This window comes from Papio anubis, chromosome 5, assembly GCF_008728515.1.
Source record: "Papio anubis isolate 15944 chromosome 5, Panubis1.0, whole genome shotgun sequence".
Classification (NCBI taxonomy): Eukaryota; Metazoa; Chordata; class Mammalia; order Primates; family Cercopithecidae; genus Papio; species Papio anubis.
The window spans coordinates 120,284,733-120,312,528 of record NC_044980.1 but is presented as its reverse complement, the minus strand read 5'-3'; the positions used below and the strand labels follow the sequence as shown (position 1 = coordinate 120,312,528).

General features: G+C 34.5%; 1 protein-coding gene across 1 annotated transcript in view; it reads right to left on the bottom strand.

Annotated features, from left to right (window-relative positions):
* Positions 1–1,430: 1,430 nt before the first annotated feature.
* PRRC1 (proline rich coiled-coil 1) overlaps positions 1,431–27,796 on the bottom strand; it is a 32,497-nt gene continuing 6,131 nt past the window's right edge. The window contains exons 3-9 of the mRNA XM_021939655.2: positions 26,594–26,983; positions 24,744–24,904; positions 21,123–21,225; positions 17,939–18,102; positions 12,210–12,313; positions 8,613–8,715; positions 1,431–4,795 (exon numbers count right to left, since the gene is read on the bottom strand). Of these exons, the coding sequence (XP_021795347.2) occupies positions 4,586–4,795; positions 8,613–8,715; positions 12,210–12,313; positions 17,939–18,102; positions 21,123–21,225; positions 24,744–24,904; positions 26,594–26,983 (1,235 nt within the window). The 3' untranslated portion in view covers positions 1,431–4,585. The remainder of the gene's footprint in view (positions 4,796–8,612; positions 8,716–12,209; positions 12,314–17,938; positions 18,103–21,122; positions 21,226–24,743; positions 24,905–26,593; positions 26,984–27,796) is intronic.

Genomic DNA, 27,796 nt, shown 5'->3' with positions numbered 1-27,796 from the left:
AAGCTCACTTTAGTATAATTTATAAGATTTCTTTCCTCTGTAAATTTTTAAACTTCCTTGATATCGTTTTGCCAATTTTGTTTCTATTGCCAACATATTTTTTTTTCCTCCAGTTAATTCTGAAATTAAATATAAAGAAACAGGGTCTTTCCCAGGTCCTGAACCGGTATTCTTCCAGTCTATTTAAAACAATATTATTGTCTTCCGACAACCAACCAAGAAACCCCACCCAGCAGCCCCTTCCCCCAATCAATATTCTGTTGTTTTCTGGAATCTCCTGCTCCCCTGCCCCAAATTTGGCCAAATCAAGACAAAAATCTCTTGTCCTGAGATCATAAACTCAAAATACCAAATATAGTACAAAATAAACTGGGGGGGCCGGGCGGGGAAACAATACAGACACTATACAAGACAGTTTGGTGGCTTCTTACAACACTAAGCATTCTCTTATCATACATCCAGCAATGGCACTCCTTGGTATTTACTAACCAAATGAGCTAAAAATAGTCCATACAAAAACCTGCACACAGACGTTTGTAGCAGCTTTACTCAAAATTGTCGAAACTTGACACAACCAAGATGTCCTTCAGTAGGCAAACAGGTAAGTAATCTGTGGAACATCTGGACGATAGAATATTATCCAGCACTAAAAAGAAATAAATTACCAAGCCATGACAAGACGTGGAAGAATCTTAAATATGTATTACTAAATGTAAGAAGCCAATCTGAAAAGGTTACATACTGTATTATTCGACTATATAACATTCTGGAAAAGGCAACACTATAGAGACAGTTAAAAGATCAGTGGTTGCCAGGGGTTGGGGGACAGAAAAACATTTTAGGACAGTGAAAATCTCCTACAATATTATAATGATGGATACATGTCATTATACACTTGACTAAACCCACAAGAATGTACAACACTAAGAGTGAAGCCTAAGGTAAACAATGGATTATAGGAGATTACAGGTCAATGCAGGTTCATCGATTGTGTATTGTTCATTGATTATGGATCACTCTGGTGGGGAGTGTTGATAATGGGGGAAGAAGCTATGCATATGCAGGGGAAAGGGATATATGGGAAATCTCTGTACTTTCCCTCCTTTTAATTAATTCTGCTGTGCACTGAAACTACTCTAAGAAATAAAACTACTTGAAAACCCAATAAGAAGTGTCCTCATGACCATAGGCCTTAACTTCTTGCCTACTACCTTTATCTCCAATGTGTCCTCTCCTCTAAATATTTTGAGTTCTTGGACCCTGAAGTTAACAACTCTGGTATATGTGAATATTACAGTTCCACTAGAAATATGGTGGTTAAGTTGCTGTTGTATAAGAATTCTTGGCAGCCAGTAACAAATTTAGATAAAAAACAAATACGTGTCCTTTCAATATAAACTAGCATTAAAAAAAAGCACTATACAACTTGGGAAATAAGTCAAAGCATTATTTATTTATGACATATTTACATACTTACAAAACTGATTTCACCCAATACATCATCCTGTGTAATATCATAAAATGAACACCATATCCAAGGAATAAAAATCCGTATTTCTTAATAATTTATGTATAGCTCAACAACTTTTAGAACATAGAATATTATCAATTTGGCTTCACAAATTACAAAGTCCTATTTATAATTTTTTCTAGCCAAGGAACAGAGTAGATTCAACAGCATATTAAAGTAATTTAGTTAACCCTGAGTAATTACTAACTTGCATAATTTTGAATGGATGTATACAACACACTTTCATCTGCATTTTTACTTATACTATCACACTATCTTTTTGTCTGTATTTATCCACCTCGATTTTCAACTTCATTAATCTTCAGAAAAAAGAGGAACAAAGAACAGGGAAGTAATAACAGAATCGGACAAGGAAACTACTAGCACTGCCTAAACATTCAGCAGTCTGTGACACAGTTTAGGTCTAGGGTTGTCTCAAAAACCTAACAAAAGGAAGATCCCGAATTGAATAATCTGAGCACCTTGTCAACTAAGGTTGATATTAAATTACTTTTCCTGCATTCTGTTTCCTTTCACACTAATTAAATATATGTGTACAAGCTTAGAAAATGCAATAATTTGGATTAAAATACAAAATTTTATATACAAAATATGAAATACAAGAGCTCTTCGGAAGAAAAAAAAAATCACAAAACAACCCCAACAGTGGTGAAGAACTATATTAAAGATGGCTTTTCCTAAGACAGAGGGAGAACAAAAGCAAATAGCACTCCCGCTCCGCCAAGGCTAGAGCAGGAGTTACAAGGAAACGGGCAGGAAGAGAACAGAACACTTGGGCTGGATGATGAGTGAAGGAAACTGGCCTCAGATTGATGATCAGCATATCTTATGCCTAAACACCACCACCAAGACTATCTGGCTAAGCTGCCATGGTGTGTCAGAGATAATGAGTTACTTTTCTTGCCCCTTTTACAACAGGGAAATCTAAGGACAACAAAATAAACAAAAGGCTGAGAAAGCTGAGCATGTGAAGTCAGTCATGCTCTGCTGCTTTTCAAAAACTCTGGGCCACAAACAGAACCAGAGAGGTTCATGTATTTCTCTCTTCCATCTGCCCGTCTCTCATCTTCCTCACCCACTCACACTGTTCCGAGCAGAAGGCCTACCAAGCCACCACGGGCAGGAAAATTATCTAGCTTCAACCAAGCCATGGAATAACTCTGCCACTGCTCTTTGGGGATTCTAGGAAAATAATCATCTAATGAAATGTCAATGTTTGTGATTCTATGAGAACAATTCTCAAAACATCAAAAAGACATTTGTGACTTGGTAAAATAAAAATCAAAGAAAAACTAAGATATTTTTAGAATCTGTAAAATTTCCTTACGATAGGAGGGAAAGCAGCAAAACTATTTTAAGTAAGGACATGCTTCCCTTCAGTTTGTAATGAAAGACTGTTTTGTCATCATGCCATTGCCATGATAAAATACTACTAGAAAAGGATAGCTTTTAAAATAAAGTATAGAAGCAAATGGTAGAGAAATGTACTTGAAGGAAGGAAAAGAAACTATTCTGTCCCTGTTACTCCTGGACAAAAGTGCACCAAGGCAACCTGTAACCTCTCTCTGCTGTCTCTCATGACTTTTAATGACACAGAAGTCTGATATTCACTGAACAGTCATTATACAGTGCTTGGAAAGTAACATATATTTAATATTCAAATTTAATATTCATTCTTCTTATCCTCAGGTAAAAAAATAGCAGAAACCAAATAATGACTTGAAGTGGCATTAATACAAAGCAAACCTGATACCTAAAAACAGTGCAGGACAAGAGCTTCAACAGCTTTTATAAAACTGCCAGAGACTGTGCTAATTCTTTTACATCTAAAGAACTGTATAGAAGAGTAAAAAAATTAAGTTACATTTATATAAGAAACTATCTTCGAAAAAGTTATTTGAACTTGTATATACAAAGTTCAACAGTATTAAGAAAAAAAATTAATTATGATTTATATAAGTCCAAAAATGATAAAATATATTATTTGAGGGGAAAAGGCTTCCACTAAATAGAAACACAATAGACCACATAAACTAGACTGAATATAAAATAAGTTTCTTTGAAAACATCCATAAAAAGTAAAAGCCAAATGGCACAAAGTTAAAAAAGTAATGCTTAAGGCAAACCAAGTAAGTAACCTTAATTAAAGTAAGAGACATACTATCCCATAAGCAATAAAGTAACCCCGTCTCAAAAATTTCTCTATTAAAATGTTTAGAGAGTATGAGTGGAAGCAGAAACAATGGCTGTTGTCAGAGTTTATTCTTGGAAATACTGAACAGCATTATACAAAAATAACTTGAATACTTCTGATTTAAAATATACTTGAATCATTTGCCCTTTAGCTGTCATATAGCAATGAAAAAATAAAATGTATTACCCCAATGTTCATAGTATAAATCTGGGAATGCCAAAAGTTATGTTTAAAATTGAAAAAGGTATGATTTTCCAGATTATATGTGTACATGATGGCCAAAAAAGAAAATGATCAATTCCATTATTTTGGCCCATATTACTGAAAACATGCACGGAAATGTGGAACATCTCCCTACAAGTAGGTGTCTTATAGTGACTGTTGAGCAGGCTGCTCAGCACCAGCCCTGAGATCATGTGCACATACAAAAGGCATCAAAGACTGACAGGAAAAGAGATGAAGCCAAAAGAAATCATGCTTTTATAAACATTCAACCAACATGTTCTTTAATAATGTCTTCTTTAAAGAACAAAATAATCAAGTACATGGCATTAAATGTCTTTGCACATGAATTTCCAACTTATAAATTTGGATGTTAAATTGTGCTGTAAATACATTTGTATATTTTCTTTTTTGAGAACTACGATAGGTGAAATGATATGACTATAAAAAGGATTTGTTTCTTTTTGTCTACTGGAATGACACAATGTCTTTCTAGAAAAAGAAAAATTGCAGCCTACAGGAAAACGATAAAAACTACTGGACTCATTTAGGCTATTCAATTTAGGAAGGTACAATCGCTTCTTTAACATCAAGCTAAAAGTGGGGGGAAAATCTCAGTCTCCTAAGTAAGTCTGCTCTCACACTGTCCTGGGTGGCAGGCGCTGTTTATACATGCCTGCTATTGCTCTGGCTGCACTGTAGATCATCTGCCGACGAGACATCCCAGTAAATGCCATGTGCCAATCAGTCCGGCTGACATTCAGTAAACTCTTTTCCAGGACTTCACCCACTGTCACCAAAAGGCCTGACCACCTCAGATTGTAGTCCTGGGGAGTTAGACTTTGAGCCTATGGAAAGATGAAATTGATATTACTTAAAATACGTTTAAAAATATCATTGGAACTAGCTATAAGTGACATTTCAAAGTATTTCATGTTATTTTAAATATAGATTATGACAAACTCTGAGAAATACAGCTAGGCTGCCAATTATATCAAGTTACAATGCTAGAACACAATCAATATAATATTACACACATCTACTTTTTAAAAAATATCCCCATTAATGGGGCTAATAGTCGGAAGGTCTAAGTTCTTATTCTAAATTAAGTGTCACTTCAGGTTAATAGTAAGATTGGTACTAAAATCAGTGCTAAAGTTATCTTTTATAGTAATAAAATTTCAACCTGAAAGAGGAAAACTGCAAATTAAGGCTTAAATCCATTCAGAAAAGAGTTGCTCAATTATGGAAATTATCTTTGGAAATGTAATTCACTTATTAATATGTATCAAATAATATCCAGTCCAGGACAACATCAACCACTGATGCAACATTCCTAATTGACTCAACTTGTATTTGCTCCTAATCATATCATTTATTCATCTACAAAGGAATGAAAGAAGAATAAACTCATTGTTTGATATCCAAGAATGATGTGGTTTTTCTGTTTTAGGGTGTTAGGTATAGTCCAGAGGAGTACAGCCACATCTAGAACAGATTTATACAGTTATACGACTACCAAATGTGCCATGTATTACAATCACCTGAGGAGCTCTTGTTTCTTTTTTTTTTTTTTTTTAAACAATATCCAGTTTCTCACATCCCACTAAGATAGATAACTGAGACACCAAGATAACGGAATTGGAAACTCTACAGCTGGTTCCAAGAGAAACAGTACAGTATTACATACATAAAATAGTTTCCAAGTAAATCTTATGCAAACAGTCCAGCACTTGGGAACCCCTGCTCTAAGTACTCTTTTCCAACGTGTATACCACAGTATCAGTATTTCACTATATTTCAAAGAAGATAAACAGCAGATATACTACTAAGGTCCTCAGAGACACCAGTAAAACTGTGCTTCTCAAACTATGGCATGCATATGAATCCCCTGAATATCTTGTTAAAATGCAGCTCCTGATTCACTAGTCCTGTGTTAGGACCCGAGAATTTGCATTTTAACAAATTCCTAGGTGATGCTTGTGATGTTAGGCCAAGGACCACATTTTTTAGAAACAAGGTATTTGATATTATTGGCAAAAATCCAGAACAGCTGGGGTTTTCTACGGGGGTGCAGAATCATTTATACTTAAGTTTAACCAAGTACAAACTGTATGAAATTTATTTCCAGATTTTTACTAAAATATATTGATAATTCTAATTACCTGAAGGGCTGATTTCTATTCCCTTAAATTAAAAAATTCCAACAAAAAAGTGTAAAACATTTCAGAATGAATAAAAAGAAACAGGGAGGAGAGTTCAATAGCTGAGGATAAAAAGAAGACATTTCAATGCACACAGTTTTGTATCTTCTAAATTTTAAAACCAAATGACACAAAATAAAACAAACAGAATAAAAAGCAAAGTAAAAAGCAAATAACACCCGAAAGACCATTATTCAGAATTAACCACTATTAACAGTTTGCTGTGTATCTTTTGAGGCCTTTTTCCCTATTCTTACTAAAATTTTAAAGCACACACATACACCCCCCTGCTAGTAAATGGGATCACACTAGATGTGCTGTTTTTGACTTTTACTCAGCAATATGTAATAGCTATCTTTTGGTACTGGTACACACAAGTCCACTTCATTCTTTCATGTCTACTTCTTTCCAGTATATATTCCTAAAAACAAGATAAAAATTGTCCTTTGCAATGGTCAGACATCTAACACAGGAGTCAGCAAACTTTTTCTGAAAAGAGCCAGATGGTAAATATTTTAGGCTTTGTGGGCCAGACATTCTCTGTTGTAACTACTCAGTTCTGCTGCTATAGTACAAAAGCAGCTACAAACAATAAGTAAGCAAACTGGCATGGGCGTGTTCCAATAAATTTACTTACAAAAACAGATGGCAGGCCAGATTTGGCTGTGAGCCACTGTTTGCTGACCCCAGGTCTACAGCAATGTTAACAGTGGCAGTGATGGGAGCATCCTCATAATTATAATGTTTCCAGTGTTTTATTTATTAGATCTGAAGTTTGCTTTGATTTTGCAGTACACACATACCCGTCTAATACTAGTTAGCTAAGAGCTATTAGTATGATTATTTCTAGCAAATACCTTCAACTTTATCAAAATCTTTTTTCTCCTTTCAATGCAGATGTTCACGTATTGAATTACATAAATTTACTATTGTTGAACCATTCTGTTGTTCTTGGGACAAATCTTTCATGGTCAGGATACAATGTTCTTATACATTTCTGAATTTTATTTATTAATTTTACCAATGGCTTTGACATTTAGTTCTTCGGACTATAATTTCATTTGAAGTTAAAAGAGGCTAGTCTCACAGAATTAACTGGAAAACTCTCTAACTCTATTTTTGATACCTCATACAGCAAGAGAATCATCTGAACATTTTATAGAACTCACTTATAACACCATCGGTACTCAGTGATTTTTTTTTTTTAAGTTACATAAAGTTCTTCCATTTTAATGCTTCAATTAAGTGGAATCATATGAAACTGACAATAATATTAACTATTTCTGACCCTCAAAGGCAACAATGTCATCTGGTTCAACCTAATACTCTTAACTACAGCAAAATTTCTATTTTCCTAGAAAATCTACTCTTTCACCTAATTTTTCTAATTTACTGGCATAACAGTATACATAGTATTCACTTACAGTTCTTTAATCACCTTCATAGTGAAATGAGTTTAATGTTAATATCTATAAAAAGGTTTTCTTGAACTTCTGCAATGAAAATATGGAATAAAGGTTTCAGTAAAATTTCAAATTCTAAGCATCAATTCTTAGCCCCCTTTCTAAACTGTAAATGTCTAAGTAGACCAGAGGTTACTTTTAGGGATTATATGAACACATACGCCAAATTTCCATGAAAGTACACACACATGCATTTTTCTTGGGAGACAGCCCAATAGTTTTCTTAGATTCTCAAATGCCTTCATGTCCCAAATAAGTTTGAAAGGCAGTTTTGAAATGATATTTAACAATGTACAAAGTACAACTGTAACAAAAATTTTATGAAATTAATGACAGAAAAAAGTTAATAGAATACCACTTAAGATCACAGAGATTCCAATGCAAGTATATATTTATATTTCATTTTGTTCACGAAAGGATTAGAGAAAACATACCAAAAAAAAAAAAAAAAAAGAGGAATAAGGATTATCATTTATACTTACATTCTCCTGGAAACCGTGTGGATAGGTACACTATTAGGTCCATTTTTCAGCCAAAAACCTAAAGACACGTGCCTATAAGGTTTCCAATGTTGACCTCACTAAAGACACTAAAGATGAACAGGAGGACAATCAAATCAAGGAAAAGGAAATGGAGATAACAGTGGAAATGAAATGTGAGATAAAAGGGAAAGCAAACGAAAGGTGGACATAAAACAACTAGAAAAGGTAAATCTTTTCCTGAACGTAGAGTAAAAACAAGGAAAAAAATGAGAGAAATAATGATTAACCATGTAATGTATTGCCTTTCAAAGACACCTGGAAAACAAAAGGAGGAAGGTACCACAACAACATGGAAGAACCAGGAAATCAAAAAGCAAAGAAAAATACTAAAGAAAAAATGACTGAAACAAAATCAAGAACGTATTTCTAACAAAAAAATGAACACGAATTTTTATTTCGAAAACAATATTGCAAGTTTCTCTGGAGCATCATGAAAAAGCAAAGGAGAAAACCAACCTGCTGTACAAATTCCAAAGGCACTGGTGTGGCTTGTGTAAATGTTTCTAGATGAATGCCATGGACAGGATCTTCAACCACCAAACAACCAATGTCAAACCATCTGCAACAGAAATACGAGTTCAGACGGTTTACACGCCAAATAAAACTTATCGTGAATAGACAAAAAGAGAAAACAAGTACTATTATTCAGATAGAACAGATTTCAAAAAGGAAATCTTTTTATCAACTTGCAAAAGGACAACTCATAAAAACAACAGAAAAAATTACTCTGTATTAATTCTAAGAGGAAAAAATAGACAATAACCACAAAGAAAAAATAATTTAAAAACACTTATCATGGAAAGCTTCCTTTCCATGGGAAGGGAGAATAATCAAAGTAAGGGTACTCAAATATGCAACAGGTAAATTTACATACATTGTATATGCAAACTGCTTATAATGAGTAATATTTTTCAATCCACTTGCTAAAATATGGGAAATTTTATAATACCAACTCTGTCATGAATATATACCCAATTAAGTTAATAACAAATTAAAAAATAAGTTCACTCAGAGGAAATACTAACAAATACTCTCTTCATTACTAATAAATCCTTCTAATCACAATTTCTGAATTGTTCACAATGAGTCAGTCTTTGAAAACAGCCTCATGAAATTCAGGACACTTCTCTTCATTTAAAAAGACTTACATATTATACAAAATGATAAATTTTTAAAATGACTTAAGTGAAAACAATTGTAGTACCACCCAAATTTTAGCTAACCCAAATCATGAAACCACCAGATACCCTCAAAACATGAATTTAAACAATAAAAGGATATGAAGCAGGAAAATGTTTCATGTCTATTTTTTAATGTAAATCTAATAAAATGCAATGAAATATAAAATGGATTAGTAGACTTGCATTTACACATTCAAAAAAACAACCAAGTAAACTATAGAGTAACATAAGTAACTTTACTGAATACTAAGATGGCACTTTATAGTGTCTATAGTGTTCATATCCTAAAACTGTTTAAAATTAAAAACATTAAATAATGACATTTATTTTATTTGGTAGACTAATAGATATTTTGTATTTTACAACAATAACTTTCTCAATGAAGATAATGTATTTGTGAAGCTCCATAAAGTCAAGCTTAGCTAAATTTTATTTTGCTTTATTTTGCATAATTTGCAGACCGTAATGTCTATGATGAATAACATACTAACCAAGCTTTCAGGTGTGGACATCCTAAAAAGTGTTACTGAAGGTATGAGGAGAGTTTTTTCTATGATGCCAGTGAATATATCTAAGAACAACGACCTAGCCTTGACTCAGCTCAGACTGTGACTGAAGTACACTACATTACCCTCCCTTCCTCACACCCCTACAATTGTGTTTATTATTATAGAAGAAAGGATGAAACTTCTCAAGATCACCTAAAGACTCTAGAGTTTTGTTTTGTTTTCTAAACAAGGGTTTTCAAAGATTACTATGCATTCAGAGAGACAGCACCATATATTCAAACCAAAAGGAAAAAGGAGACTAAAACAGACCCACAAGTGACTCTGATATTGGAATTAGTAAATAAGGATTTAAAAGTAACTATGGTTCACATATTCAAGAAAAGAGAGGTAAAGACAGTCCAACTAGATTAGAAGATATAGGCATTCAAGAGATAAATTGAATCTATGTTTTAAAAGGTAAGAACTCTATGTAAGAGTTTAACAACACTCTGGAAACAGCAGAAGGCAAGATTAGTGAACCTGAAGACAGGTGAATAGAAAATGTCAAAACTCAAGAACAGAGAGAAAAAAGAGAGTGGGAAAAAAATCTGACAATGTGAGACACTGTCAAAGGTGAATGGGCATGTAATTAAGGTCCTACAAAGAGAAGAGGGAGGAATGGGCCAGAAGCAAGTTTTGAAGACATAATTGTAAAGAATTTCCAAAACTGAAGATACTAATCCACAGAATCAAGAAGCTCAGCGAATCCACAAAAAATAATTATGAGAGCAAGTAAGCAAGCTAATACATATAATCATACCACGCTAAAACTGCAAAAAACAAAACAACAGAGAAAACCCTAAAAGCAGCCAGAGAAAACAACGTATTATCTTCACAGAGATAATACACAAGAAGATGGAGAGAAGACTTTTTAACAGAAATGACGGAAGCCAGAAAACAGTATCATGACATTTTTAAAGTGCTGAAAGAAAATAAACTGCCGACCTAGACTTCTACATCCAGCAAAAATAAAGGTGAATTAAAGCACTTTCAGGTAAACAAAAGCTGAGAGAACTGGTAGTGAGCAGCTCTGAACTGTAATGTATTATCAAAGGTTTAAGTACTTTAGGCTTCCTTTAGAAGAAAAATGACCCCAGACAGAAAAACAGAAACACAGGAAAGAATTCAGAGAATAAACAAACAAATACTGACTGCAAAGCACACTACCAGTTATGTTTTAAGAGCTTAAAATATATGCAGAATTAAAATACTTAACAATGACACTGCAAAAGGTGAAAAGGGAGTGAATAGTATTATCACAAGTTAAAATTTTTATTATAATACATCAAAAAGGCATATTGTAATTTCTAATGTTAATTATTAAAAGAACAACAGGTTAACAGAAAAGGTGACACAATAATCACCGGATGGTTTCTCAGTGCTTACATAGAAAGTTGAAACTTACTAACCTAGAATTCAGAGCTCCATTTGGCCAAGTTTCACCTCTTCTTCAAAATCCGGTTCAAGCCCTAATTATTCATGAATTTCACCTGACACTATCTCCATGGTTACCTCCACTGAAATTTTACATATTTCCTGTCAGCAAAAAATTATGTTTCTCTTTCTATAATTACTTAAAACTGCTCATCTGTGTACTACATATATCTTCTCTCCCACTGGCCTATAATATGCCTCAAAGTTGGAGGATATATTTTGCGTATTACAAGCCACAAAATGCTATGCCCATTGTTATTCAACACTGAACAAACAAATAAAAAATAAAAACAACAAAACCACAATGCAATTACCAAAGAAGGTAAATTTCAACAAAGGGAAGTTATTTTAACATAAATCAATTAAGCAAATTAAAAATTTGTCCCATAAAAAGCCACCTATTAAAAATGCATAGCCCTCAAAAACGATGATGAATTATGCTGTCTGGAGGTTTTTCTAAACTATTATGAGTACAGGAGAGACAGTGCTCACTAGAAACTCAAACCTAGTGAATGCCATCAGGCCTTCTTGCCCATACATTCCATGACTTTGAATAACTATGTGAATAATTGTGTTTGCTACTCATCGTCAGTTATATCCACACAAACTCTATCATGTTATACTTAGTGCCATTTTAATAAGTAACTATTAGCATGATATCAGAAAGCAGGCATGACCATCTCCATTTTAGAATTTAAAAAAGAGACACAAGGATAGAAATGCCAGCTAAGTCATGCAAGACACACAGCTAGTTAAGTGATATAAGCCAGCATCAAAATATACTTTTCTCTCTGGTCATAAAACAGGAGACACTTTTTGCTAAGTATTCAGTGTCAACTCCCAGACCCAATTATATTTTGCTTCCAAGAGAAACATAATAACCTTCTTACTTGTCAGGCAGCAATTCTGCAATGAAGTTTTCTACTGACACAGCTGTCTGTTTTTCATGGATCACCCCAGTTCGACGCAAGCTATCTATCCGTTCCTGGGCACCCTAAACAACAATGGCAGAGGTTAGAAACCATTTCAAATTACTAAATATTAAATATACTAATTTATGATTACACAATACATGCATATAGGCAAACACATATATACTCACTGTAAACATTCAAACAATACAAAAATATAGAGTAAAAAACGACAAAGTACAATTATATTTCCTCAGTATCAACAGTCTGGGGTACACCTTCCAAATTATTCCATATGCATTATGACATTGGTTGCTATTGTGAAGTGGATTATTTTTATATTACATTTTCTTATTGATTGTTACTATTAAATAATTTAAGAAAACTGTATTTTTTAATGTTGATCTGGCAAGAGGCCATCTTATTACATACAAAGTTTTTATCAGCTCCAGCAGTTTTGCAGTTAACTCGCTCTTGAAATTTTCAGGTAGACAATCATATCAATAATAAATACGTTTTTCTTTTTCTTCTGATTCCTTTCAAATATACATGCACCAAAATGACCAGTTACTTAAAATAAAAAGCTGCAAATGTATACATTGTATACATTACACCACAGCTTATTCAACAAAATAATTACCATTAAAGAAGCAAAACTGAATGGTTGAGAACACTGTACAGATAACTCAAAATCATGAACTGATTATATGTAATAGAAAACTAAAAGCTGGATTACTCAGGGAAAAAGTTTCTGTTTTTTGCTTTTATCTGAACCATTTCATAAAAGCTAACCACGAACAATGTGATGAACATGTGTTCAAAACACAAGATAAAAAGTCTGAACAAAAGTAGCCATTGATAATTCTTATAAGGACAGCAGAGTTAAACAGACAGTATCAGATTAAATGGTCAATTCTCATGCAAATGAAAATTAAGAAGGCTAGGACACATCTCGAGAAAACTCAATTTATTTCAGAAACAACTGAAATAAAGAAGAGAAAGTGACAACTGAACGAGAATGTGTAAGACAATTTAAGATATTAGCTTGTAAAGATGAAGATGAGGCCGGGCGCGGTGGCTCAAGCCTGTAATCCCAGCACTTTGGGAGGCCGAGACGGGCGGATCACAAGGTCAGGAGATCGAGACCATCCTGGCTAACGTGGTGAAACCCCGTCTCTACTAAAAATACAAAAAACTAGCCGGGCGAGGTGGCAGGCGCCTGTAGTCCCAGCTACTCGGGAGGCTGAGGCAGGAGAATGGTGTAAACCCGGGAGGCAGAGCTTGCAGTGAGCTGAGATCCGGCCACTGCACTCCAGCCTGGGCGACAGAGCAAGACTCCGTCTCAAAAAAAAAAAAAAAAAAAAAAAAAGATGAAGATGATAGGATTTAAAGTACAATAAAACCAAGACTGTATATTTTTGCTCACTCTTCTACCTCTAGTTTCCAGCAAAGTGCCTAACTTAATAGGTGTTCTCACTAAGAACTTACCACATAAAAAAACTGAACAAAGAAAAAAATAAAGGCTTCTGAAGGCCTATGTGGTCAATGTTAAGAATACAAATAGTGTAAACATGGCATCACCAAATCTAATAACACTTAAAGAGGCAGCTGTTGATTTTGAAAGCAATGTAACAGATAAGATGAACTTAATTATTTATACTGGATGTTACAAATTTGCTTAATTCACTCCTCCCATGAGGCAGTTATGGCTACAGTTTGATTTTTAAAAAGCTAAGTAAACGTTAATTCAGTAAAAACTATTAAGGGATTAGTAAGATGTAAAGAGATTCATCCCCAAACCCTTTGAAAGTGATATCTCAGCTATGCACTACAACAAAATATTCCTAGATTTTATGCTTCCAGGGAACAGAGACTCAGTTTGTTCATTTTTCACTATCCTACAGCACAGAGCTTTATATTTCACAGGATTCACAAAACAATTAAAATTAATTAGTTCCTGCAAGAAACAGGATAATAAGCTAGGTAGACAAGTTTTTGTTTTTTTTTTTTATAAAATCCATAAGAAAATGAAAACGGGGTTATATCTGGCCTTTCTTTTTCCTCTGACCACTACATTAATTAAATGTGGCCTCTTTTGGAGTTCCAAATACAGACATTTTAATATTAGTCCCTACCAATGTTTTGAGAATGAAATTTTATTTTTTAGCAATATAAGAGATCAAGAATCAGGTAGTTTAGAGACCATATTAAAATAATCATTTCAGAACTGAAGAACAATACTATAAGAGCTTATACTAAGCAACTTGGTTCAGTGAATAGTTAAAATTTTATATATTTTCATAAATGCTTATAGATACTGTATTTGTTGAATATAAAACTATATAAAACAGTAGTCATAACTACAACTGGCTTTTCAATAAAGTTAATATTCAGCATAAAAGTTCTAGAAGCTTCCTAACTTTAATTTTAGCTGAACTGATTTACTTCCTTAAATAATTTCCTATTTCTAAAAGGCAACTTAAGTTTAGTTCAGAAAACCCATTTACTTCAAATAAAATCTGATTGGGGAGAAAACAGGTTAAAATTTTATACTCTAAGATTCTACATTATTTTTCTTCTCATTAGCTCCCTCTACTGTTTCTGGAAAAAAAAAAAAAAAAGACAAATTTACAAATCACTTTCTTATATATTAGTTTCAATGAATTTTAGTTTTGAGCTTGTACTGAAAATTGTGGGAAAAATTCATATGTGTAAATTTGAAGGATAAAAATCAGCAGTAAAATAATCTGTCAAATGCTATTATAACAAGATAAATGCAACTACAATAATTTCCATCAAATAAGGTTACCAACTTCCATATCACATTTATATAATGCTTCACAATTTAGAGAAAACCCTCATTTTAGTCTCTAATTTCAGTGAAATGAACTCACCATTTTGTCTAATAACCTACTTCTATTCAGGATTTTTTTCAGTTTACGCTCTGCAACTAAATCTTGAAAAGTCTTCCTTCTTAGACCTATAAACTCTTTCCAACTTGCAAGACCTCCTGGGAAAATCTTGAAATACATTCTCAATCTAAGTACGTGACATGTTCTAGTCTTTCAACTAAAACTCGCCCATATAAATGCTTATGGTTTGTCATATATATGTCTGTGTATATATGTGTCTGTATATATATATAACTGGTTTAATGTACAATTATTATGTATACATACTTATTTTACGCATTAACTGTACTTTTTTTTTTCATTTCTAGATTAAATTCAAACCCTACAGCCATCAGTTAGTTTTGCTAAATTTTATTAAGTCTAAACACCTATGACCAAAGAAAATCTTATTGGCAATGTACACTAGGGCTCGAATTCAAGAGAAACCTACTACAGAAAAGAAGCATTTCAAAGTGCATGTGCTTTTGGCAGCTCTGCTGTGTGTGTAAGGACAGACCACTGTGAAAGGTGAAAAGGCAGAAAACACGTAATTTAATTCATATTATATACAATGCATTACATTTAGATAGAGTATAACTACTGCCTAATAGCCCCTAATACAGAAAAGTGGTTTTGCAGTGAGTACGCATATGTGTAAAAGGACTTCATATTCTATTTAAATAAAGTACTAAATACAACTCAAAGAGCACCTCAAACTTATGTAGCACTACCTAGTAGAATTAAAAATTAATCTAGTGTCAGTGTGGGTTTGTTTAGTGACTAATTATAATTAATGCAACAGACTTTTTCCCCAGTGAAATATGCCATGTCAATTACTTCATTCCAATGCTTTACAGGCATTAAATGAATGCAGGTAAAGGGTCTATGTGCCTGGCTCATGGGATGTTCTCAATAAATGCAGGCTATTATAAGCTCCTTTAAGTAACAGAATGTCATATATGAAAATGCATTTATCCTTAAACATAAATACAGTTGATCCTATTATTTTTGTGGATTCTACGTAATTGTGAAGTTGACTACACTGAAATTTATTTACAACCTCAAAATCGGACATGCACAGAGCTATGAGAAATTTGAGTTGCCTGATGCATACACTCCTAGCTGAGGTTGAACAAGGCAGTGCCCTGTCTTCTTCTTTCAGCTGACATAATGTAAACAGGTATCCTTTTTGGGGTCTATTTAGCACCTCTTTTTTGCATCTTTGTGTTTGTTGATGTTAACTGCTGTTTTCAAATGGCCCCCAAGTGTAGTGCTGGAGCGCTGTAGTGTTCCTAAGCAGAAGATTATGATATGCCTTACTGAGAAAACAAGTGTGTTAAATAAGCTGCATTCAAGCATGAGTTATAGTACTGCTGATTGTGAGAGTTCAATATTAATGAATCAAAAATATGTGCATGTATGTGTATAAAAATGTATTTAAACAGAAAGAAGCATAAAACAAAGTTACGTATTGACAGGTTGGCCAAAATGTAACCAGAGGCCCACAGGGACCTAACCATCATATCTCCCCTGGGAGCAATGGCTCAGTATTCATGAATTCAGTGTGTAGCAACGTTATAGAACATAATTATGTTGAAAAACAAGAACTGTCTTACAAATAAGATTTCTTGATGGATGAGAAGTGGGTAATGAGAGAAGTCAGGGCTGACTCCAAGGTTTCTTGCCTGAGAAAACAGAAGGATAGAACTGCCATCAATTAAGTTGGAGAAGGCTAGAAGGAGCAAATGTGGAGGAAAGAAGTTAAGTTCTAGACATATTAAGTTTGAGATATTCAAGTAAAGTTGTCAAAAAGCCAACTTATATATAAATCAAGAATCTACAGAAAGGTCTCAGGTGGAGATTTAAATTTGGTACTGTCAGCACAGAGATGGTATTTAAAGCCATGGGATAGTCTGAGAGTTAACTGATGAGAAGGTGACCGTCAGAAGACTGGAAAGAGGAGGAATCAGCAAAGGAAGTACAGAAGGAGCGAGCAATCAATGAAGGAGGGAAAAACTAAAGTGTGGTATCTGGAAGTCAAGTGAAAAAAGCATTAAAGAGAAGTGCATGATCAACTGTCTCAAAAGCCTCTGGTAAGTCAAATAAGATGGAGAACATTAGCATGAGCTTGAGAGCACTATCAGTGGAGTGCTGGACGTGAAAGCCTAACTGAGGCAGACTTAACTGAATGTGAAAAGGATACAAGAAAAGTGCTGGCAACTCTTTGGAGTTTAGCTGCAAAAGGAAGCAAAATAGGTCATTAAGTTATAGAGGAAGGGAGGTCAAAGAATTTGTTGGGGTTTCCTTTGGTTTTTTCTTTTTTTTTCAAGGTGGGAAAGATGTTTGTATGCCAATGAACTGTTCATTTGTTCTTGTATGACTGTATGCTGGTAATAATACAAAGAGAGGAAAATAAAGTATGAAAGAGAGGATGGAATTCTTAGAACTTACACATTTTTAAGCATTATCAATAGGGATAACAAAAAGTTTATGGGATTCAAGGGATATTATCATCTCAGTAATTGATGTGAATGTTAATGCTGAATTAAGAAGATCTCGTTTAGGACTAACTACTCTCTTTTTGTGCTCTCTCAATGTTTCTTTCACTCCCACAATAATCAAAACCTATCTTAGATTTCTTTAAACTAAAACTCCACTATATCTTCATAATACAATAGGGCTGTCCACTAAAACCAAAGTTCATCGCTTTTCCAGTATGGAAAAGCCTATTACCTCCATAGAGACAACAGATTATCAGAATTACGAAAAAATTAAATGCCAGTTTCTATGTCCTGAAAATGGTGTTCTATTACTCACTTTCAATCCAGCTGCATAGCCCACTGGTTGTGGGGCAATATTGGACTGTCCAGCTTCCCCCACAACCACAGCTAAGCCAAAGACCTCCTGGAAGGCATCTCGGACAGCAGCAACTTTTACTTCTTTATTTGAGGTCACAACAATATCCAATTCACCTCCAGATTCTACAAAGACCAGAGGAAAATTTAAATTTCAAATTAATGAAATTTTCATAAGTACTACCATACCAGGTGCTGACATCTAATTTACATAATTATTACCAGTTTCATAAAACCATGCAAGCTATAGATCATTATCTTTTTTATATGGTTGAGAAAACTGAGGCCAACAAAGTTTTGACCAAGGTAACTTATCTACATAGTACTAATGTCAGGACTTAAAACTGACATTACATATCACAAGCCAGAAATTACATATTTGGCTTGTTAAGTGTAAGTTACACATTTAGTATACTCTATTTATGGAAAATTAAAATAAAGACTTACTGATAGTAAGTGATTTGTCAAAGAGCTGCATAGAAGTTACGCACTAAACAAGGGCTACCATGAAATATACTTTTTACCTAGAAAACAGTTTAAATATGGGGCCATCAAGCTTTTTATTAAATATCCCCACAATGTTCTGAGCATATACCACACATAGAAATCTTAACGTTTCTGTGATACAATGAATTCAAAGCCCTGGTTCTAAACACGGCACATTCTGATATTTGGCATTAATAGCAAAAAAGATTTTTCATGAAAATTGTTTATAATGTAAAACATTGTGCCCTAGAAACCAGGCTGTTTTTCCCTAATAAATATCATGTGGAACAGTGAGAGGTATTTTCAAATATTTGGGTTTTAAAAACAATGGATCTCTTTTTCCTGACTGACATGTTTCACAGATCACATCTTTACTGGAAACGTCAGAAGCTACTAGAACACAAAAGAAAGGAAGAATATACTTTTTTTTTCACTTTTTTCCTCCACATGGGACACATCTCTTGATCTTAGCTAAGTACTGCTCCACTAAGCTTCAGCTCAAAATGGCTTTTCAGCTTGTGATGAGTAGTCCTGCCATTTCTAGTACTTTCTGCATTTCTTGACACATTTGAAATTGTTACATCAAGTGATTCCTAGAATATCTGTATAAAAATACCTTAAGATGGCTGGGCACGGTGGCTCACGTCTGTAATCCCAGCACTTTGGGAGGCCGAGGCGGGAGGATCACAAAGTCAAGAAATCGAGACCATCCTGGCCAACATGGTGAAACCCTGTCTCTACTAAAAATACAAAAATTAGCTGGGCATGGTGGCATGCACCTTTAGTTCCAGCTACTCGGGAGGCTGAGGCAGGAGAATCGCTTGAACCCGGGAGCTGGAGGTTGCAGTGAGCCGAGATCTCGCCACTGCACTCCAGCCTGGCGATAAGAGTGAGACTCCATCTCAAAAAAAAAAAACAAAAACAAAAACTGAAAAACCTTAAGATTTACTTTGAGTTGTTTTGTTAGATAAGAATGGTGATGCTCTGCTGTCAGTAAAAGTGTCAGCTTTTTTGAATTCAATTTTATTACTTTTTAAAGCTGATTAAGTTACGACATTTGCTAATAATAGAGATTTCATTTCTGTACCTTTCTTTTTTCCCCTCAGTGTTACACATTTTTCTTGGTGTCAAGAAGACTAGTGGTCTGAGAAACTTCCTTGGGTATGAGCTCTGCTTTTATCATTTACTAGCTTCTTCACCTTGGGGAAGTCACTGAGCTTGTTTCTTTGTAGAAAAATACTTGCCATCCAGCCTGGCCAACATGGAGAAACCCCATCTCTACTAAAAATACAAAAATTAGCTGGACGTGGTGGCACATGACTGTGGTCCCAGCTACTCAGAAGACTGAGACACACGAATAGCCTGAACCCAGGAGGCAGAGGTTGTAGTGAGCTGAGATCTTGCCACTGCACTCCAGTCTGAGTGACAGAGTGAGACCCTTTCTCAAAAAAAAAGAAAAGAAGAAAAACACCTGGCACCTCATAGGGTTTGCTCTAAGGATTAAATAAGGTAATTGCTTTCACAGTCTAACATAGTACAGCCATTAAAACAGCAAAAGCTCCAAAAATACTGTTTCCTTCATTCAAAATACGTACTTGCAAAGAAAAGAACATATATGGCAGAGTCCAATTTTGAATCCTTTGGACAGTTACAAATACAAAGAACAACTCAGCTGATTTAATGCTTGATTCAATTTTCTACTACAAGGGAAGCAAAGTGGCTAACTGTAAAAAATTTGAACATAAGTTCAATACAGCTTCACCAAGTTGTGTGATCTAGGGTGATAACTTACATCCCTATAAACCTAGGTTCCTCATCCAAAACTTGAGGAAAATACCTACCTTGCAGAGCTCTTATGAGAAAGTGTCTGGCAGAAGCATTCAATAAAGACACTTAACCATTGCTAGGCCTTCTCCTTTGATATTTACTAGACAGTAAACTACCAACTAGTCAAGACTTGTGAAAGCTATTGGCTTTTTATTGCCACTGAAATCTCTGTTCAGGTACCTGCTGCACAATTTTGACTTAAAAGTTATCTTTTACAGAATTACTAATAATTGGTCACTGAGACTTGTAAGTGGTATTTTTTCACATATTGGACATGCACATAAAAATTAAATAGCAGACAGTATCTATCAACTGTCTGGAAGATTCTGGATGATTAGTGTTCAGAGGTGGTTAAAAATAGCTTTCCCAATATACCCAGTCATCAGATATTATTAACTAGATTTGCTTACTCCAAAAATATTATTCCTCAATTACATAAACACATTTAATTAAAATAGATAACAGGAGAAATGTAAAAAAAAAAAGTATGAAACAAGCATTACTTCAAATGTCAGTAGTGAATAAAGTAAAATTCATATAAAGCTATGTTAACCTGTATTTAAAATTAAAATCAGCAAGCGTACTAATAACTCATGGCTTTTACTCCTTCTAAGATCATTCTGTGGGATTTTCAAAAGTTATTTAATGATGACTTTTAAAAAAGATGAATTAGTAACACCAAAAACTAAGACTGACAATCAAATTAATGCAAGAACATAATAGGAATTTCCACTGATTACACAATCAGTGGAAACAGAGAATTACAATTAGTGGCTGACATGGACACACACTTTAAAAAAAATGGCAGATACCGGTCTAACTTAAGTACATACTGATATAGGGAGCCATGCCAGGGTCCAGCGTTGTAATCATGCTTTCTACTGAATGTTTTGTCTTATCAAGCACAGACTTCACCATAGGATTCCCAGCCACACCCTGCATAAAACAAATTAATATGTAAGTATTTACTCTAAGTGAGGAACACCATGACCATGATTGTGAAGAAAACTTTTTTAAGTTTCCAATGCATCCTAAACCAGTACTTCTGTAAGACATATAAGGTCATGACAATATCAAATGGCTATTAAGTTTCTAAATGATACTCTAAATTTTTCTTCCTGACTCATAGCAGTGTGCAGACCAGCAGCAATCTACAGACCACGCTTTGAGTAACACGGGTATGGAAAGGATGCTATACTATATATACACATATATATGTGTTTATATACATATATTTATTACATATATATAATTTCATTTCTACCTATTTATATAAAAGATTGGGCAAAACTTGTCCCTTAGGGTCCCAAATAAAGGTCCCAATCAGGTGTCTACATAAGTCCACACTTGTTCCCTAATAAAAAATAAATAAGAGTAAAAACACCTCTTATCTGGGGGCGAAACAGTTACTTATTACCTTAACACACAACATTTTGCTATCTTCTACTAGTTTCTTCTTTTTCCTACTTTTTGTTTCTCATTTTATACATTCCCAAACTCTTCATTTATAGTCAGATCTATTTCTCTGGATTCTTAGAGCCATTATTACTAGACAGAAGGAACCAAGTCTTGAGTATTCCTTCCTGTGCGATATTTCACAGAGGGTAAAAGACACTCCAGGAAGCAGTGCCTCCTGAGATGGCATCTGACTAACCTGCCATGATTCCCCATCTTCCAATCTGCCATTAAACTAAGGTGACTCAGGAAAAGATTAGTTCATAAAATTGAAATTTAAGACTGCCAACCAACCATATGCTGAAACATCATGACTTACTACTATTTATAAGACCTATAAAGTTGAACTGGGTATTACAATTCATGACAAACACACTGACACATGCTCCTAACAAGAGACAAAATGTTGTAGTCTGTATGCAAAAAAAACTTTTTTAAAGTACAGAGGGGTATTAAAAAAAAAACAAGCTTAGAAAAATGCCACATTCCTGAAACATGAAGCTCAAATACTATAAATCAGTCAACCATCTATCAATTTTAAATCTTTAATATAATAATAAGTTATAATAATAAGTTATAATAATAAAATTGCAAACAAACCCTTAGCTGAATATTGGAACTTGGCAGAATGATTTCAAAATTCATTGGAGAAAAAAATTGGGAAAGATGAGTAAAGAAAAATTCAGAAGAAAAGAGAAATCAGCCACTTACACAACTTACACAACTAAATACTGATATACATTTATAAATGCAGACTTGAACTGTCCTTTCTATCTTATCACTGAATGCTCCACATCCCCACGTCAGAAAATATTAGTACAATGAACACAAAGTAAATAATTAAAACAGTGTGCTCTACTACAAGAACAGGGAAACAGCAATGGACTACAATACAGAGACCAGAAGCTGATTTTAACACACAATTTCCTAAGGAAGATAAAGGAGTCATAAAAAATCAATGGGGATATGATACTGAAAGACTCCATTGAGTACCTGGAAGAAAATTAAGTTTGATCTCTCCCTCTTATAGTAAAGAAATATCAACTATATTAAATGCTAAGTGTCTAAAAAATTAAACGTTAAGGGAACTAGAAAGGGATCATAGAAACACATTTATCACAGTATCATAGTGGGAAAAGGTCTTTTTTAGCATTAAAAAAGAAAAAAAATGTAAAGAAAAAGAGAGGCCACCTGCGGTGGCTCATGCCTGTAATCCCAGCACTTTGGGAGGCCGAGGCGGGTGGATCTCCTGAGGTCAGGAGTTCGAGACCAGCCTGGCCAAAATGGTGAAACCCCGTCTCTACTGAAAATACAAAAAAATTAGCCGGGCGTGGTGGCAGGCACCTGTAATCCCAGCTACTTGGGAAGCTGAGGCAGCAGAATCGCTGGAACCCAGGAGGCAAGGTTGCAGTAAGCCAATATCGCGCCATTGCACTCCAGCCTACGTGACAAGAGCAAGGAGGGGAGGGGAGGGGAGGGAAGGGAAGGGAAGGGATTGATATAACTGACTCCTGAAACTGAAGAACTTTTTTGTCAAAAAGGGTAATAACATTAAAATGTAAACTAAAAGTTGAGAAAACTGCAACATATGAGCACAAACAGAAAAGTACTCTTACTCTATTAGGAACTCTTACAAATTAACAAAAGAAAATCATCCCAATTTAAAACTAGGCAAAGAACATAACCAATATTTCACAAAAGAAAAATACAAATGGCTAAAAATCATATGAGAAAATGTTCAAATTCAGTAGCAAAGGAAAGCATATTAAAATGTGGTATTATTTTTTGCCTGTCAAATCAGATAATATCCTAGTCCAAATTAATAACTACTGCTGGCAAGTGAAAAATGCTATACCAGTGTATTTTGGTATAAACTTCCAAGAGTGGAATATGTATCAATTTTTTCAAATGTTCACTCAAATGTTCATCAGGAATTAATTCAGAGGAAAAAAAAGATGTCCATAAAGATTTACATACAATAGTGCTCATCATAGTTTTTTGGTGTTTTTTTTTTTTTTTTTTGAGACGGGGTCTCACTCTGTCACTCAGACTGGAATGCAGTATCATGATCACAGCTCATGCAGCCTGGACCTCCTGGGCTCAAACAATCCTACCACCTCAGCCTCTGGGTAGATGGGACCACAGGTACACGCTACAGTGCCTGGATAATTGTTTTAAGTTTTTGGTAGAGACTGGGTCTCATTATGTTGCTCAGGCTGGTCTCATATAGAACTCCTGGGCTCAAGCAATTCCCCTGCCCGGGCTTCTCAAAGTGTTAAGATTACAGGCATGAGTCACCATGCCAGACCTAATCATTATGATGATTTATTGATAAGAATTACAATTAGAAGAGATCTCTTCTACAACATGGTGACTATAGTTAAGAACAACATATTATATTCTTGAAATATGAAACCTTATATTTAAGGTTTTGTAAGTTTTCTCACCACAAAAAAATGTGAATATGTGAGGTATTGCATATGTTAATTAGCTCAATTCAGCCATTCCAGAATGTATACACGCTTCATAAATACATCATGTTGTACATAATAAACACATACAATTTTTGTCAATTAAAATAAATCAACTAATTTAGAAAAATAATTACAATTAGAAAATGCCAATAGGCAGAATAGCAAAATAAAACATGGGAAATAAACGCAACAGCGTGTATAGTGAAGCAGCCATAAGAAAACCCAAAATACATTTCGGAAAAAAATATTTTATGGCCAGGAAGATGTCCATGATATATGCTCAGTAAAAACCAAAAAACACGAAATAGTATCCATCTGACCAGTCACTACTTCAATTTGATTTGAATTCAAAGGAACGTTTACACAGATATGCATAGGCAAGAGACTGATAGCAGCTACAGAAAACTGCTAATAAAAAAGAATTTTATTTTTCCTTGTGCCATTCTATATTTTCAAAATTTTCTCTAACGAAAACTATTAGTTTTAAAATTAGAAAATTAAACATAATTTTTAAATACCTCTTACCTTAATAAAACCCCAGATTCCACCAGCAGATGCTTCATCCTGACCTCTATTAATTCTAGGGTCTTCTTGCTCCTCTGGGAAAGTAATGGCTGATGTGGTTCCAGTTCCCTGTGCCAGAGGTGTCAAACTGGCTTGCTGAGTAATAGGAGCTGGCAAAAGACCTAGTCAAAGGCAAAAATTTTAATATGTATAATTTATTCCATAAACTTTTTCCTATAAAAAGGAGTAGCTCAAACAACTTTAATATTAATATTCAGGCATTTGAAGACTGAGTTACAAACTCAAAGATTAACACAAACCTTTATAAAATGCAAATTAAACAGAATTTCCAAAGAGAAATGTATTTCCCTTTACATAGTCTTACACCAAGTATCCTGAAAATCGACAAAAAGCATATATCCAAAAGTTCTTCAGGTCTGTCCTATTCAGCACTTGGATATGAACAGCTGTAGTTCAGGTCTCTTTAATCCATAAAATTAATTGAGCACTGAAGTTCATCACAAAAAAGCATGCAATTCTTACACGTACTCTACCTACTTCATGTTAACTCAAAAAGAAAATTCACATATACATAGACATAAATATAGTACTTGTACTCTGCAATAAGTTTCATTTGTAAAGGTAGACGGGGAAAGACAGATAACAAAAATCACAGCAAAGTTGCTTCTTTTCCCTAAAATGAGAAACAACAGGCAGAGGATGACAAGGACAAAGTTTTGATAACTCGTTTGCAACAATTATTCCAAAGACACAAAACAAGTAGATGTAACTGACCTAGGAAAGGAAATGACCTAGTATCACAACCTTTTGGCATACATGAGGTTTTATTTGTTTCTGAATTTTTACCTGGCTAAAAAAACACTACTCCCTGGAACAGTCAGTCCTGATAATTTTTTCAGTAAAACTTAAAAAAACTCAGATTTCACCTTCAAATTTCTCTATAAATGAACAAATATTAGGACAAAATTTTGGAATTTTCTGACATCCCATACTAATCATCTATATCACATAAAGAAATCATATACTAAATTACACCAGCCTTATTTTAATAATTTAAATGGCAAAAACATGAGACAGGTAACTCTGAAAACCAAAGAAATGAATAAAGAGAAGAACGTTAATGCAGAGAAAGTGGGACCCCGCCCAATGCTGATAAAAAGGTAAAATGGTACACCTGCTTTAGAAAATAGCTTGGTGTAGAATTATCATGTAAGTCAGCAATTCCAAGCCTAGGTAGACACCCAAGAAAAATAAAAACATGTCCATATAAAAATTTGTAAACAAATATTTATAGCAGCATTATCTAAACAGCCACAAAGTGGAAACAACCCAACATTAACTGATTAATTGAATAAACGAAATGTGGTGTACACATTCATACACTGGAATATTATTCCATGAAAAGGAAGGAATGAAGTACTGATAAATGCTATAACATGGATGAACCTTGAAAATATTTAAGTGAAATAGTTAAGTGAAAATATTTAAGTGAAAGTTGCCAGTCACAAAAGACCACGTATTGTATGATGCCATCTCTATGAAATGACCAGGATAAGCAAATCTATATACATAGAAAGTAGATTAGTAGTTGCCTAGAGCTGTGAGGATTTGGGGGACAGTAGGGGCTGATTGCTAAAAAGTATAGGGTTTCTTTTTTAAAGTTATGAAAAGGTTATACAATTGTGACAAGGGATGCACAATTCTGTATGTAAACTCACAATGGAACTGTATGCTTAAATTGGGTGAACTGTAGAGTACATAAATTACATCTCAATAAAGCTATTATTTTTAAAAAGAATAAAACATAATTAATAGCCATGTATTTCAAAGTATTAATAAGAGAGAATTACCTGTTCCTGAAGGTGCAGAAAATGATGGCATCAGGGGTGTCTGGGGAGCTCTCCCTGCATGTCCCCTTGTAATGTCGTAAGTTGAACCAACAGAAAATCCTGATATAGGAGGACCCGAAGGGGGTGCAGGTAAAAGAGCGTTTGGAGCAGAAGTTGAAGGTGGGAAGTGGGATACAGGAGGATTACCAAAGGCAGCAGCAGTTGATGGAGAAACAGGAGGTGGCATAGAAGTAACAAGTGGTGGGACAGAAGGAACTGCAGGAGGAGGCACAAAAGGTAATGGCGCTGAAGGCCTCATAGGAGGAAGGGGCGGCTGAGGAGTAGAGTATGCGAGTGGCGGGAAGGACTCCATAGAGGATACATTTGGAGAAGAAAAAGAACTGGTTGCCGCTAGAAAAAAGTGGAGAGGATAAAACCACAGAATTAGAAATGTTTTTTATTTAGTTTACAAACTATCTCATTACTTCCTTGCAAAATTTTTAAACTTACCAGAGCATATCATAAGAATTCTTTTAAAATGTGTAATTTAAAATATACAACAAATGTAATTGAGTGTAAAATACTTTCAACCCCCATAAGTAAAAGCAGCAGCTGTATGAACCTATGGTATTGTTCCCTTTTGCTTTTTGGTTTGTTTTGGTGTATTTTTAATAAAATAAAGCAATTTTTCATCCCTAGTTTGAGCATATAAATGTATGCCCTGAAGGCTCAGATAGGTTAATCACCACAAAGTCATAGATCAGTAGGCCAAGTGCAGTGGCTCACACCTATAATCCCAGGACTTTGGGAGGCCGAGGCAGGTGTATCACCTGAGGTCAGGAGTTTGAGACCAGCCTGGCCAAAATGGTGAAACCCCCTTTCTACCAAAAATACAAAAATTAGCTGAGCATGGTGGCAAGTTTGCCTGTAATCGCAGCTACTCCGAGGGCTGAGGCAGGAGAATCACTTGAACCTGGGAGGCGGAGGTTGCAGTGAGATGAGATCGCACCACTACACTCCAGCCTGGGCGACAAGTGAAACTCCGTCTCAAAAAAAAAAAAAGAAAAAGAACAGTAGACAAAGCTAACACATGATTTTTAGGATACTTTTGTCATAATATAAATGATGTTTTGTAAAATTATAAACATAAAGAACAAAAGTCTACCTAAAGCAAAACACTGATGTTTTCTTACTTTAAATATAAAAGTCTTCTATTATTTAAAT